At 40.2% G+C, this 14,549-nt stretch overlaps 1 protein-coding gene across 4 annotated transcripts in view; it reads right to left on the bottom strand.

Moving 5' to 3' along the window:
• The window catches only part of FBXL20 (F-box and leucine rich repeat protein 20), a 104,474-nt gene continuing 89,925 nt past the window's right edge, over window positions 1–14,549 (bottom strand). For 3 of the 4 annotated variants that reach the window (XM_032322892.1, XM_032322893.1, XM_032322895.1), the window contains 6 exons: window positions 12,758–12,888; window positions 10,708–10,768; window positions 9,779–9,823; window positions 7,928–7,984; window positions 6,374–6,586; window positions 1–4,834 (listed from right to left, as the gene is read on the bottom strand). In XM_032322892.1, coding sequence (XP_032178783.1) covers window positions 4,727–4,834; window positions 6,374–6,586; window positions 7,928–7,984; window positions 9,779–9,823; window positions 10,708–10,768; window positions 12,758–12,888 — 615 coding nt within the window. In that variant the 3' untranslated portion in view covers window positions 1–4,726. The remainder of the gene's footprint in view (window positions 4,835–6,373; window positions 6,587–7,927; window positions 7,985–9,778; window positions 9,824–10,707; window positions 10,769–12,757; window positions 12,889–14,549) is intronic. The other variant, XM_032322894.1, reaches the window with a different exon arrangement.

Here is a 14,549-nt window from a genome sequence, read left to right on the forward strand (position 1 = left end):
TTTTTTTTTTACCCCCTGCTGAAAATTAAGTGTAACTCTGTTGGGCTCCAAAGATTCACTCAGACTCAGCTGAGAGGTTCTTACTGACTTTCCTAAGAGTCAAAGCCTTCAGAGATGCAGATCTGATGTTCCTTAGAATAAAAATGGAGAAATAGAGAGACTGGCCTTATGAGGGGGAGCTGCAGAAGCCCTGCATGCAGAAAAAGCATTTATGTGCCTCAAATGAGTTTCTGGCAAGTAGAGTTTGTCTCAAGTGAGAGGGCAAGCTTAGAGCAGCATGTTCTTTGCTGGAGAACCAAGCTGTTCAGTTAGGGCACCTGGATATAGCAAATACAGCCAAATGTTATTCCCAAATTACCTGGGTTAATTATAGCCTACCAACATCGTCTTATATAGTTTTCTGTATCTTCCAATATTACAATTAAAGTTTATGAGAGAAATAAAGGTGACGAGAGGCTTAGACTCCTATTTCCCCTCACCCTCACACTGCTTGAGCGTTTATTAGGTTCTTTGGTCCAAGGTCATTGTAAGGGGGAGGGTTTGCCTCAAGACCTCCAAACACACAGTCGTCTGACACAAGTCTCGGCTCATTCACACTGCTTGGGTTTGAGGTGGTTAAAGATCCTAGAACTGGTGGGCAGATAGGAAGGCAATCTTTAAAAAAAAAAAAAAAACAGTTCTGGAAGCCCAAAGCATACCACTGAGAGAGTTCCTTAGCCAGGATGCACAATGGGGATGGAAACCTGATCACACCATGCACACAAGGAAGGAAAGGCAGAACAGACCTGCTTCCTTTAAACCCCTCCTCTTGTACCAGTATCACCTGTCATAAGCAACCCATGACTTTCAGCACAACAAACCTTAAATGGCCAAGGGTCAACCACAATCCACACGCGTTCCTATTTTTCAAAACCACAGTCACCTAAAGATATACTGCTCACACAGGCAGGCAGGCAGATCCCTCTTCCTTCCGGTGCCACTCATACTTCCTTACAACTTCAGACCAGGACAAATCCCCGCATACCTTGTTTACCCCTCATGGTAAGAGTGGGCTATCAAACGGTAACAAAGCATTTTACAAGGCAATTAGGAGAAATAAAGGAACCTGAATGCTATAGCATCAGACCTGTATCGAACAGTTCAAATTGTTTGGAAAGCCCAAAATAAATCATCATAAAAATATTTGCCAGGTGTCCCTCTAAAATATGTGCTGGAGGTCTGCTACATCAACTTAATGAATGTGGAAATTTACAAAAGCCATTTAAGAAATACATCCACTGAAGAGCAGAGGAGAAGGAAATAAATTTTTTTTTTTTTAAATATAGAGCACAATGTGCTTTCATAGTCAAAATATTGGGGGGGGGGGTAAAGGATAAAGCCTGATCCCCTTATTCCTCATATCCAACAGTATGATTTCAAATTTTGGTAAGCAAATGTCTAAGACCACCCAGTGAAAAATGACCTGAACCACAGAACAGTTAATGTATTCAAGGCTGCCCAGAGACTTTGCTTGCGTCAGGACAAGGGCCTTAAGAGGAAGTTAGAGACTAGAGACACTGAGAATAAATCAGCAGCATCATTGGGAGTAAGATGGAGGCTTTAAACAGAAGGCAAGGATGAGTACAGGAAGAAAATGGGAGCACTGCAAAAAAAAAAAAAAAAAAAAAAAGAAGAAGAAACTGGGATCACCTTGGTGGAGCCAGTGTAGAGGCCACAAAAGATACTGATGTAGCAAATGATGCTGGAAAATGTAGAGGGAAAGGCTGCTTGGAAAAGAGGTGATCTGGATGTTTAATAACATTCTCCAAAGACACAGCAGTAACCCCTCCTGGCTACCTGTGAATCTATGCATTAGCTCTGACGTATTCTAACATATCCCAAATCTCTCCATTCACTCTGTATTTCTTCATCATGGGAGACAGAGAGGGCCAGGGCTGGAGTCAAAGGAACAGGCTAAGAAGCTTTTCCTAAATCCCTGAAGTCTTACTGAATTTTCAAAAGTATCCCTGATATTAAGATAGGATGGTGGGGCCCTTTCCACCTGACCAAAACTTACCACATTCTGGGTTCTTAAATTCCTGGTACATTTCATTAGCTGGTGTAGGTTACAGACTGGCATAAAAAAAATCTATTTCCGTCCAAGCTTGAAGGGCCTTAAGTTTTCTTGTGAAAGGAACAAGGCCCAGCCACATACACACCAGTGCTGCATACTTCATTTTTCTCACTGGACTCTGCTCTTGGCCCAGATAGGTAGGGATCACCTGAACAAGTCCACAGGCACCTGCACATGGGTCCACTCTTTGAGATGAGAAACGGCATTTCCAAGATGTTCGTGTCCTGGTAAATAGGGTCTTTTACATTTATGTACTTTTTAAGTAAAGAAATACTTTAATGGCCTCTACTGGTGTGCAATTTAAATCCATACTCACTAACCAATCAGGGTTTTATGGTCAATTTGTTCAGACAATACTAAAAAAACCTTAATATGTTAGAGCAGATGGCCCCTAAATATTTCTCTTTTTACTTTTGTCTGAATGAGTTACCTGGGGATCTGAATATTATCAACCACATCTGGAAGCATGTGTGCAAGTGTGTGCATCTGTGTATGTGGGTTATAACCAGAAGGAGTCTCATTTTACAGAGTATATCCCTATGCCAACTATACTCCAATAAAAAAAATTAAGTATATTCTTCATATGATATTTTGAAAAGAGGATAAGGGGAAGGAATAATGAAAAATGAAAAGTAATTTGAGCTTTTAAAAGGGCATAATAAAAAATAGGACTTAAAGTAAATTTAACATGCAAAATAATGGTGGACAATATAGATTTCTAGCATCCTTTCATGGAACTGCTTGTGGAGAAGTCAGTCCTACTTTTTTCTTACATATGCTGGTAGAGCCAGCACCTGCAGCATTATAACAAGTCTTTTAACAGCCTGGATCATGCAGAAGATGATCTAAGATCATGGCAGACTGCACAAGAATGTCCTAAAAGACCAAAAAAAAAAAAGGTGTCCTATTAAAAAACCACATAAGGTTTCTAACTTTGGGCTTTAGAAATCTACTTCTTATACTTTAGAAACTGATTTTAGTTTCCTCATCCTTTATGACTTTTTGGGGGGAAGGAAGGAAGCCTCTTCTTTGACTCTGAATCATGGGCACTGAAAAGGCCTTCAGCTCGGCTACCCATGCTGGGCAGAGACACCGAACCCCGTGCTTCCTCTCAAAGCCTTCATCTGGCTGCCCTTGGATTTCCTTCATGGGAATCCTGGAGCACAAGAGAGATAGCATTGACAGGTTCTGAAATGGTTCTGGTCCTCTGAGGTGCCAACATTTGAGATACACCATCAACACTGACAGACAGTTGAGCAACTGTTCTAGGGTCATTCTCGTATCCCTGGAAGGCTGGAACAGGGGGAAAAAAAGAGAGAAACTGACCAGCTAGACGGCACAGCAACTCTAGCAGCACTCTTACTAGAACAAAACAATCTCACAGACACCAATCAGCGATGGTACTGCTCACACCTAGATTTCAGTGAATATTTGACATGTCTAACCTTGGGTGGGGGGTGCTTTCGGGCTCAGTTTTGGGATCTGCCATTCCACTCTTTACTAATAATGCATTTCTTTCTCCTTATTAAGTTAGTGGATTCTGATGGGAGGTGCAGGGAGAATACTGGGCATATCATGCGTATTATTATAATATCACAAGGTATAACAGAAACCAAAAGGCAAAGTTTGTTTTCATCAAAACAGTTTTAGCTCAATTTCTTCTCGTACCATATCTCGGTTTTGTGACAGTTTCCCTTCGCACTGGCAAAGATTCAGGCAGGGTCCCCTAATGGTAAAATTTAGAATTAAAAAAATATTTATTGATAATGTCTCTTTTAAAAATGTTTGGTAACCCCAACTAATCATCCAAAATGCACACTGTAAACACAGCAACAGCAAAAGAGTAACAATCGAGTGTGAGTAAGCACACAATGAACAGGTGACAGACTGAGCAAGAGTGCAGGAGGGAGCAACAAAGACCGAAAGACAGGTGCACAAGTGTGCTACAGAGAGTGACAATCTGAGTGAGTAAGTCATCACATTTGGACCACAGCGATTTCAGTGCAACCATTTAGGAAACCTCTGGGCCAAATACTTAAAACAGGAGGAGGAATGGATGAGCCTTCTTTGTGAGCATGCTCAGCACATGTTGGCATGGGAACAAGGAAGCACAGAAGCTCTGTAGTCATCTCATGATGGATGACTACCATTTATAGGATGCAAAGAAATTTTCTTTCTGGTCCCTGGATACAACATATATTGTTTTTCTATGCTTTCCTTGACCCTGGAGAACTGCAGTTGCTGTTCCAAAATCACCAAAGAAACCCCTTCACAAAATGAAGAAACTGCAGAAGCAGTAACACTGCATTTGCTGGAATGCCCCCTTCCCTCCGCCTTGCCTATGATTTTCTTCTTGGCATGTCCAACAGGAATGGTTAAGTTTCACCAATCCACTTGATAAAGCCAGCATGGGCTTCAGTCCCCTGGTCACAGAACTAGAGTGGGTGGCGGTGAGGGTGGGTATGCATGTTATGTGCGGCTCTGGGGATCTGGACGCTGCCCTCACTTTGTAACCCTTGCCCAGAACACTGGGGTTGCTTCCACTGGAGACTCCATTGTAACTCTAGAAGTGTCATTAAATACTCAGTTCACCAAGGCTGACCACCTCCATTGTCATAGGATGATGCAGCATCTGCAGAATCGCTGTCTGCTGCCCCCTACTGATGGGGGTGGAGTGACAGGTGCGAAGTAGGCGTGGACTTTAATATTGGGCAAATGGGTCTGAAACAAGACAGAAACATTACTAAGAAAGAGGGCTTCAACAGAAAGAGCAACATTGCTTTTCAGAAAAAACAAAGGGGCTAAGTGAACATGAAAGCAAGGCAGAGGCTGAGTACCAGTTAGGATGTTGAGAGGCCTGGGTTCTGCTTTCTAGTATTCCAGGTTGTTCTAAATGACTGAATAGCTCCTGACTTTGGTATCTGCTTTTTAATAATAAAACTGGGGTAAGACTTTATACTAATCTCTTAACCTGTCCCAAAGGGATTGCTAGTTGCATTCCCAAAGTTAAAAGAAACTGTACATGCTTAAAATGATTTTTTCCACGTCACTGTGGACAATGTTTCTTCTGATATTTTCTTAAAAACTCCATTATCCTCTTTTAACAATACACTGTTTTTACTACATAAATAGTTTCTGAGTTCCTGGCACACTCAAGGCACTGTGCTAGTTACATAAGGGAGTACAAAGATGGTCAACACAAAGGTCCTGCTCTTAGGGAACTTAACAGTCTAGACATAAATAGCTAAATTAAAATGGAAAAGTGCTAAGTGATGATTTGATTTGAGAACAGATAAAAAGTCTTGAGGACTCAGAGTTGGAAGAGATTCTGTAAGGAGGCCATCTATAGGAGAGGCTCTCGTTGGCCTGCGGCTCTCCTCTTTTGGTGTAGAAGGAATATGGCTGCAAGGCTCTTCCACAGCAGTTATGCTCTCAGTCCTCTAGGTCTGAAGGGAGAGGAAGAACTAAGACTAACTGGAACTAAAGATGAGGTTTGGTGCTCCTTGATGTACTCAGATGCCATATGGCCAACATGGATGTTTTCAGACACTGGTTGTAAGGGCCTAACTAACTAAGCACAGTGCCTTTCCCACAGCAGGTGTGAAACAGATGTTCCAATAAATGTCTGTTGAGCTGAATAACCTAACATATAGATTCATTCATCCTTTTATAACCTCCTTGCTGGCAACCTGTCTTCTAGGCATTTGACGATGCATGGGTCTCTTTAGTATGGAGAATGGGGCTAAAAGAAAGCATTAAAAAACAAAAACAAAAAAACCCCCAAACCCCACCAAAAACAAACAAAAAACCCTACTTAATCCGTTTGTTGTCTTAAAAAAGAACCCCAGCAAAAGGGTCTGATGTGAAAGGAAATACAAATTAAATTCTTAAATCCCATTTAACTAAATATTTTTCTTTATGTTATTTCTTTCTTTCCTGAATCTGGCATGTGTTTTTGACTCTGGGCATGTTATTAAGCCCTGGACATTACGGGAGAGACTCTGCTGGGAGAAGACCTACTTTCTTCCTCTCAGTGGGTATTTTCCCACTAAATTTCCATCTGGAACAACAGGTAAAAACTATCTACCCTTAGGTTTGCTCTCCATTTTTTTTCCTCTTTGCTAAATGTCCAAGTCACAGAAATCTACATCTATAACAAAAACAAACACAAACAAACAAAAAGGAAATGGAAGAGGGAAAAAAAGAAAGAAGGAAAGGTGCCGAGAGCACCAGAGCTGGAGAGTGTGTGGCCGTGTTTACCCTGAGTCTCTTGATCCCAGCCCGTGTGATCTGCTGGCAGTCATAGAGTTCTATCCGCTCGAGGCTGTGACAACTCTTCAAGTGCTCCAGGGAAGCATCTGTGATCAGTGGGCAGTTGTCCAGTTCAATCACCTCCAGCTGGTCATGGGCGCAGGCCCCATTCCCCAGGTGACGAATTCCATCGTCTGTGATCAGCTCACAGTGAGACAGACTCTGCAGCCAAATAGAGCAAGGAAGGACACTGGAACACTTCAGGGTATTTTTCTAGCCACCGGCCTGTATACAGGCAGAAAGGAAACCTTCTGAGTTGGATTGTGATGTCTATGGAGCCGTCACCAGATCTACGCGGTGAAGTAAGAAAGCAAACTAGAGTTGCTGGGGTTCTGCTTTTGACTATCAGTGACTGACGTGTCTGTGTGTGATTCTTTTTCAGAGAGGGAGCAGAGGGAGAGGGAGAGAGAATCTGAAGCAGGCTCCATGTTCAGTATGAAGCCCGATGCGGGGCTCAATCTCACAACTCTGAGATCATGACCTGAGCCAAAATCGAGAGCTGGACGCTTAACCTACTAAGCCACCCAGAAGTCCTTCTGTGTGTGATTTTAAATATACTGTGAATTCATGCAATGACTACGGAATAGTTCATGAACAAATCATGATATCCAAGCTCACATACAAATTTATACTTTTCTATAGGGATAAGAGGGGCTCAAGCTTTTTTCCTTTTTAAAAATACTTTAAAAAAAAATTGGTTTATTTGACAGAGATCACAAGTAGGCAGAGACAGGAGAGGGGGGGTGGGGGAGGGGGTTCCCAGCTGAGCAGAGAGCCCAATGTGGGGCTCGATCCCAGGACCCTGAGATCATGACCTGACCCGGAGGCAGAGGCTTAACCCACTGAGGCATCCAGGTGCCCCTCAAGTTTTTCTTGAACAAAACCTTCTGGAATTTGGACTAAATACTGAATACCTAGTACAGGGGAATGTCCAAACAGTTAACTAACCGAAGATGATTCCTACACCTGTCAGGTGTGGTCATCTCTTCACACAAATTCCTTCACTTTATCAATTTTCCTTGAATCCTTGGTTCCCCCATGTGAAACTCTGAACCCCCCGTCCCAATTCTAATTAGTAACATACCATAAAATACATACAAAAAATGAGCCTGGACACAAAATAGTTAAGCAGAATGTATTCCCACAGTGCTACTGGAAAGAGTAGCAGAGAACACCCCTAGTAAAGCCTTGATTAATTCTGTTTTACAGGACCATTTAGTCTCAAGGTGAAGCAAATTGTATTTTGGGCTATTCTGTCTCCTGGATCGCTGAAATTTAAACATTATTCAGGCTGAAGTGTAATTCACGTGGGAGGGAGAAATCATACCCTCCTTGTCACTTTTCAATCTCCAAGTACTGATAAATTATCCCTTGATCCTCTGTAAATTGGTAATTTTCAGAAATATGTTTTCCCAAAATGGTAGCCAGACACCAAGAAGAAAGTATGAGGTAGGTTTTGATTAAATCCAATGAGCACATAAAACTTTAAAAAGTCAAACTTACCAATACTTGAAGTCGAGGACAGTGTATAGAAAGTTGGATTAACGTGCTATCTGTTATCTGAAAGAAACACGTAAGTTTATTATAGGTATAATTCCAAAAAAGCTTCTTGGCTATATTAATCATAAAAATAACAGATCTTAAGATTGAAAGCCCTTCAGCTACTTGAACCTGTTCTTTGAGAACCTATCCAGGCAGGCTTGAAAACATCTAGTTATCTGGAGTCTTCCATCTTTGAACAGGTCTATTGAAAATTCTCTTTTGTTTCTGAAATGAATGAAAATCTGTCCCCTTGTTATTTCTACCCACTGGACTTTGTTTTACCTCCTTAGAACCACCACAGAAAAGAATCAGGAGACGCTGCTCCATTAAAAAAAAATTTTTTTAAATGGGAAAATATCCTCAAATTATTAAGTATATCTGGCCTATATTTTATAAGCCCTGATAGAACTCTGATAAGCTGGGTGTCAGGTATTTTCCCAAAGACGACAGAAAAGGGGCTGCTGGAATTTGGGTTAACTAAGAACATTCAAGAAGGAGGAACTCTTGAAGGAAGAACAGTCTTTTAGAGTTATCTTAGGCTGGAAAGTAGATCAGTGCTTCTTTTCAAATGTTCCTCCAACTCTGAAATGATGATGATGACCGTAACACACAGCTTCACAGGGGCTAAGAAATGGTGGGGGATGGAAGGTTGGGGAGAGAAGGTGTGTGCACATCACTGAGAAGAAGTAACACTGAAGAGGACGCACTGCACACTCAGGCAGTGAGAGATGGATGGATGTGACCAGGTTCTAGTTTAGTAAGAACAGTTGCTAAGGAGTGTCTGGATAACAAGTAATTTAGAAAAAACTGACCTCTATATAGTTACTAGAAGTATCTTTATTTTTACCATTAAAAAGATTTACTAATCTATCTCCTTTTTAGGAGTCCCCCTTCAAAAATTTCTCTCTGATCAACTACTAATCTTGAAGCTCTTATAATAGGTAATAAAAGAAACAGTGGCTAAGGCAGTATTTGGTCTGTCTGCCCAAAGGGCAGAGTTGGACCTCCAGGGCTAATATTATAAGGGGTCCATAGTCTCACTGATCTAAAAAAAAGGTGGGGGCAGTGCCATACTGTTCATGTGATGGGGCTTTAATTATTTACTACTGTTATAACCCTGTATGTCTAAGGAAACACTTTAACATCTTTACGGCCTGAATGCTTGGACCTACTTTCTTTCCACTGGCAACCTTACTGATGGCATGTATTTTCCTAGTTCCTTACCATGTATGGCACGAGTACTTCTGCCTGGACACCTGGAGGACACCTCAATAAATGAAGAATCAGCACTGCCACCAGGCACTACACTACACTGGGACAGGGAACTGAATGTTTTGATGTGTATGTATATGTAAGGTTTTTTTTTTTTTTTTTTGCCAGTCTCTATCATATTGTATCTCTCTCTTTTTTTTAAGAATTTGTTTATTTTAAGGAGAGATGGGTAGAGGTGGGCAGGTGAGGGAGAGAATCTCAAGCAGACTCCCCATTGAGCTTGAACCCCAGAGTCTGCAAGCCGAAACAAAGAGACTCCTAACCAACTGAGCCACCCAGGTGCCCCTATGATAATGTATTATTTTTAAACTTTTTTAAAAAAAGATTTTATTTATTTATTTGACAGAGATCACAAGCAGGCAGAGAGGCAGGCAGAGTGACAGAAAGGGGGAAGCAGGCCTTCCACTAAGCAGAGAGCCTGATGTGGGGCTTGATTCCAGGATCCTGAGATCATGACCTGAGGGGAAGGCAGAGGCTTAACCCACTGAGCCACCCAGCTGCCACGATAATGTATTTCTGAGTAGAAATCTACACTCTTACCTGAACACACTCTTCCAGGTCCATTTTTTCAAGCTCATGGCAATTCTACAGAATACAAAACCAAACATTATAGCACCAAGATTTAAAACATGGGAAAATTTAAATCCAGAACACTAAGAAGCAGTATTAAATACATGGACAAAATCTTAAATTTCAGAGCTGGTGTCATTCTAATGTCACTTTCTGCCTCCATTAATCACACATTTTAAAAGGCCTTGATCACAGTGGAAATTTCTCAATTATGTATCTATTATCTTTTAAGTCCAAGGGAATAAATTTTCTGCCCATTAATACTAACCTAATACAGAATCCTTCCAACCATAAATAATTTAATGAAAATTATCTCTTTGAAAGAATGGAAGGTAAACTGTGTGTCTTCATTGAGTTATGCCACGTGCTGCCCCCTACCCATTAGTCTTCCATCAGCAAATGTCCCTCCCCAGAGTCCATATATGCTAAAGACAGTATAATTTTGAATACTATCATTATACAGTGATTTATAAAACGATTCCAAGTATTTATTCTGCAGAACACAAAAAAATCTCTTAAACCACCTCCATTTAAAATCAGGTCTCTATGTTTCTTTCAATGTTACTCTCACCCACCAGTCACACACCAAATAACCAAGAAAGCTTTTCCACGAAGCATTAGGAAGGCCCTGCCTAGCTTACCATCTAATGAAAAAGTGGCAAATCAAGTCTCAAGAAGGAACATCATGGTCTCCAAGACACGTCTATATTTCTAGAGCAGTTCACGTTCTTTAGGCCTGTGGCTGCAGCATGAGAAGGCTCAGGCACACTAGCCAGAGAAGTGCCCTCACACTCCATACCCTCCTCCACTTTGCTGCCATTCCACGTTTCCCTTGTTGCTCACTCTTGTGAAATTAAAAAAAAAATTATTTTGTAAAGAACCTGGAGAAAATAACTTACCCTGGCCAGAGTGGTAAAGCCTACATCTGTTAATTGAGAACACCTCGCCACTTCTAATATTCTGTTGAAAAACAAAACAAAACAAAACAAAGTGAAAGTCAAGCCCTTGTTTTCTGAAAACTGGGTTTATTAAAACAGCAAGAATTTAAGAAAACAACCTCCTAGTCCCTAAACACTGCATGATAGAGTGACATTAACAGCTAAGCAAGTCTGTATACAGATCTTGCCATTCATTTTCATGGAGTCATCATAAAGTGGTCCTGTAAATACCACATTTCAGGGTGACGCAATCAGAAGAATATAATAGAAGCTTGTAGTTAATGCCAAAATGCATTTAAAAGCCTTCTTGATGGCATACTGCTTACCCCCAGAGGGCAGCCTGCTCCTAGAAAACAAAGGAAATGGAGATAAATACTCCGCTTCAATTAATCTGTTGCTTAAGTAAATTATTCTCTTTCCCCATTTTACATGTAGGTTCACTCAAATTTAAATAGCTTTTAAAAATACTATGAAGGGACTGGTTAATTACAGGCCTGTCCCATGTATGAAATTCCACACTTATGAAAAAAACACCCTAAGTGTCCTGCCTCTTCCCACAGGCTCCCAGGGAGGCCCAGCACAGAGCGGGGCTGAGCTGGCAGCCAGTCTCCTACTCAGGAACTGCTGAACACCAACCAAAATACTAACCACAGGACCTGGGAATCAAAAGTAGCTCTTTTTTGTGAAGAGTCTGGTGACATCTGCATGATAGTACCAAATAACATCTTCATGTTTGCTTACGAATTACTTACTACATGAGTTGAAACAAACAAAGCTATAATAGAAGAAATCATTATCAACCAGCAATGAGAAATGAACATCTAAAGGGAAAGCAGGATCTGACTGAACCTAACTTTTGATTCTGATATTTGAGAGCCTTTCTGTTCGAACAATAAAATAAACCGTGAAGGAGTAAGAAGCCGAACACTCCTTGCTTTAAAAGAGAAAAAGGTCATGCGTAATATTTTTAGGGAGGACTCTTGCTGCCTCCTTAGCCCCAGGCCTCTGATAGTATTATTTTTGACCAAGTCTATGATATATCAAGGAACTCTGATAATCTAGGCAACTTTTCTTTTAACAATTATGGTTAGGCCTCTGGCCAGGTAATAACAAAAAGCTTTAATAAATTTACATGGGTTTATAGTGATTATTATATGTGGTTTCCTGGGTTCTGGACCAGACTGCCTGAGTTTGAACCCTTGCATCTGAACTCACTAGCTGTGAGACCTTGAACAGGTTACCTGATCTCTCTCTGTGCTTCAGTTTTCTCATCTGTAATATGGAGATAGTAACAGTGCTTATATGCTATTATGGGGATTGAATTAATTAATATTTGCAAATCACTTAAAACAAGGGTTAACATATCTAGCATATAAGTCCAATAAAGTTGTTTTAAGAACAAAAAAGGTATATGGGGATCATCCTTATTTATTACAAAACAGCATGTTGTGTGCTTTTACAGAACCAATATGGGTTTGAAAGCATGTGCATGCTAACACTGCATTCTTAGTAAATTATTCAGCCAATGCTTCTTTAGGCAAAGAGGAGGAACCACAGAGAAATCGGGCTTTCTCTAAAAGACCATGAACACAAAGGAAGTATTCCTGCAGGGCTATATTTTTTTTTAAATACTTAATGCTAAGTAGCTGGCATCATTACCACAAGGTAAATAACCACAGGGCAGGCCTTTAAAAACTTTCTTCCAGAAGGAATTATATGAAGTATTAATAAGAGAAAATGCCTTTACTTCATTTCTAAGTAGAAATAAAATGTGAATTTTTTTTTTCCTAGTATGGATAGCAAGAAGTAGGAAACAGGGAACATTACCCCTTGGTTTAAGCTAATTATACATATAATCAAGTGAGGTACAAAGCAAGCAGGTTAGCACCTAAAAGGGTAGTGACCTTGTAGTGTCTACCTTAAAAATCTCAAAGTTCCGAGCAATAAATTCGTGTGAAGAAGGCCTTTGTTCCTTTCCCCTGATTTTTTGAGCTAAACAAGAAATGTTTACCTAAGCCGTGGGCAGTTCTGACCTAGAGCATTCAGGATGGCATCTGTGATGTTGGAGCAGCCGGAGGCACAGAGGGACTGTAACTTATGGCACCCTCTGCATATAGTAATGAGACCTTCATCTGTGATTTGCTAAAAAATAAAAGCAAACCCCCCCACATTGGTATTAGTAACTCAGCAGAAAAAAAGGAAAAAACGTTACCTCTGAAAATAAGCACCAAAAAGAAATAAACTAGTTTAATATTAATCAGGTAGCAAACCTAAAAGAAAATTAACACACTTTGTTTCTCCTTTTCAGTTCCTTTTGATTTAATGTGCTCATTTCTTTCTTTCTTTTTTTTTCCTTTAAGTAGGCTCAATACCCAACATAGGGTTTGAACTCACGACATGGAGATCAGAATCACATGACTGAGCCAGCACCTCTGTGCTCATTTCTGGTGTAAACGAAAGAAGCTATAATGGGATTCTTTTAATGTAATGGGACTGCGAACAGCATGAGGTGCATCATGGGTTAGATTCAATTAAATTACTTTAAAACCCAGAAAACAGATAAGAATGGCAGTATAAACATATTTGCAAGTTCAAAATTGACACTGACATTGTTAATGAAAAAATAAAACAACCTGTGGATGACAGTTTCAACTTCATATCAACCACAGATCTTTTTCTTTCTTTTTTTTCCCTATTTAGTTCTTTATTTTAATTGTAATAGTGTAAAAAAAACTTAATTTATGGAGATAAACAGCTGTATCCAACTCAAACATAATTTTATATGTTTTAAATTATTCTAAAATTTGAAAAGGACACATCAAAATGTTACGCTAAAAAAAAAAATGCCATGTATAAACATCCTAACATGTTGGATGTGATTAGCAATTCAATTTGTCCTGCTAGATTCACAGATTTTGTGTAAGCCTCGTAATAAAGCTCCCTGTCATCTCTGTTCAATCAGTGTCCTTAGGTTGCCAGGAAAATTAGAAAAAAAATATCGAGCTTTAAATATTTACTGCTTAAATCAATATATTCTCAATATTGTATAACTAAAGCAAGATACAGATAAAAAAGTGGATGCAAAGGCAGATATAAGATGTATTGTGAGGATAAATTAATGAGGATCAACACATGTGGAAGTAACTAAAAAGGTGCCATGCAAGTGTGATGTATAGTTATAACTAAATGAGGATAACTGAAATGTAAAGGGGGAAGCAGCAATCAATAAACATGCATATGTACCAGGTCAATGAGAATTTGTGTCACATAAGGTCAGGAAAGTGTATTGTAGGATTGTGCTGCCTTTCCTTCCCTTTTTTTTTTTTAAAGATTTTATTTATTTATTTGATACACAGAGAGATAGCGAGAGAGGAGACACAAGCAGAGGGAGTGGCAGGCAGAGGGAGAAGCAGGCTCCCCACTGAGCATGGAGCCCATCGCGGGGCTTGATCCCAGGACCCTGGATCACGATCTGAGCGGAAGGCAAATGCTTAACCTACTGAGCCACCCAGGTGCCCCTGCCTTTTGCTTCTTAATGTTTTCAAGTCTTTAAGGGATTACTGAGGAAGAAAGATGAGAAAAGTCACATATAACAATTCTTCAAAGTTTAAAAATAATAAAATTTACTGAACTTCAATGTTTTCAACTTAGTCAAGAAAAAGAGAATGGAATGAGAATGTACTTTGGTCACGTCAACAGTTTTGGTCAGAAACGTGAAGTCTGGGGTGCCTGGGTGGCTCAGTGGGTTAAGCCGCTGCCTTCGGCTCAGGTCATGATCTCAGGCTCCTGGGATCGAGTCCCGC

Source organism: Mustela erminea, chromosome 18 (genome assembly GCF_009829155.1).
Source record: "Mustela erminea isolate mMusErm1 chromosome 18, mMusErm1.Pri, whole genome shotgun sequence".
Taxonomy (NCBI): domain Eukaryota; kingdom Metazoa; phylum Chordata; class Mammalia; order Carnivora; family Mustelidae; genus Mustela; species Mustela erminea.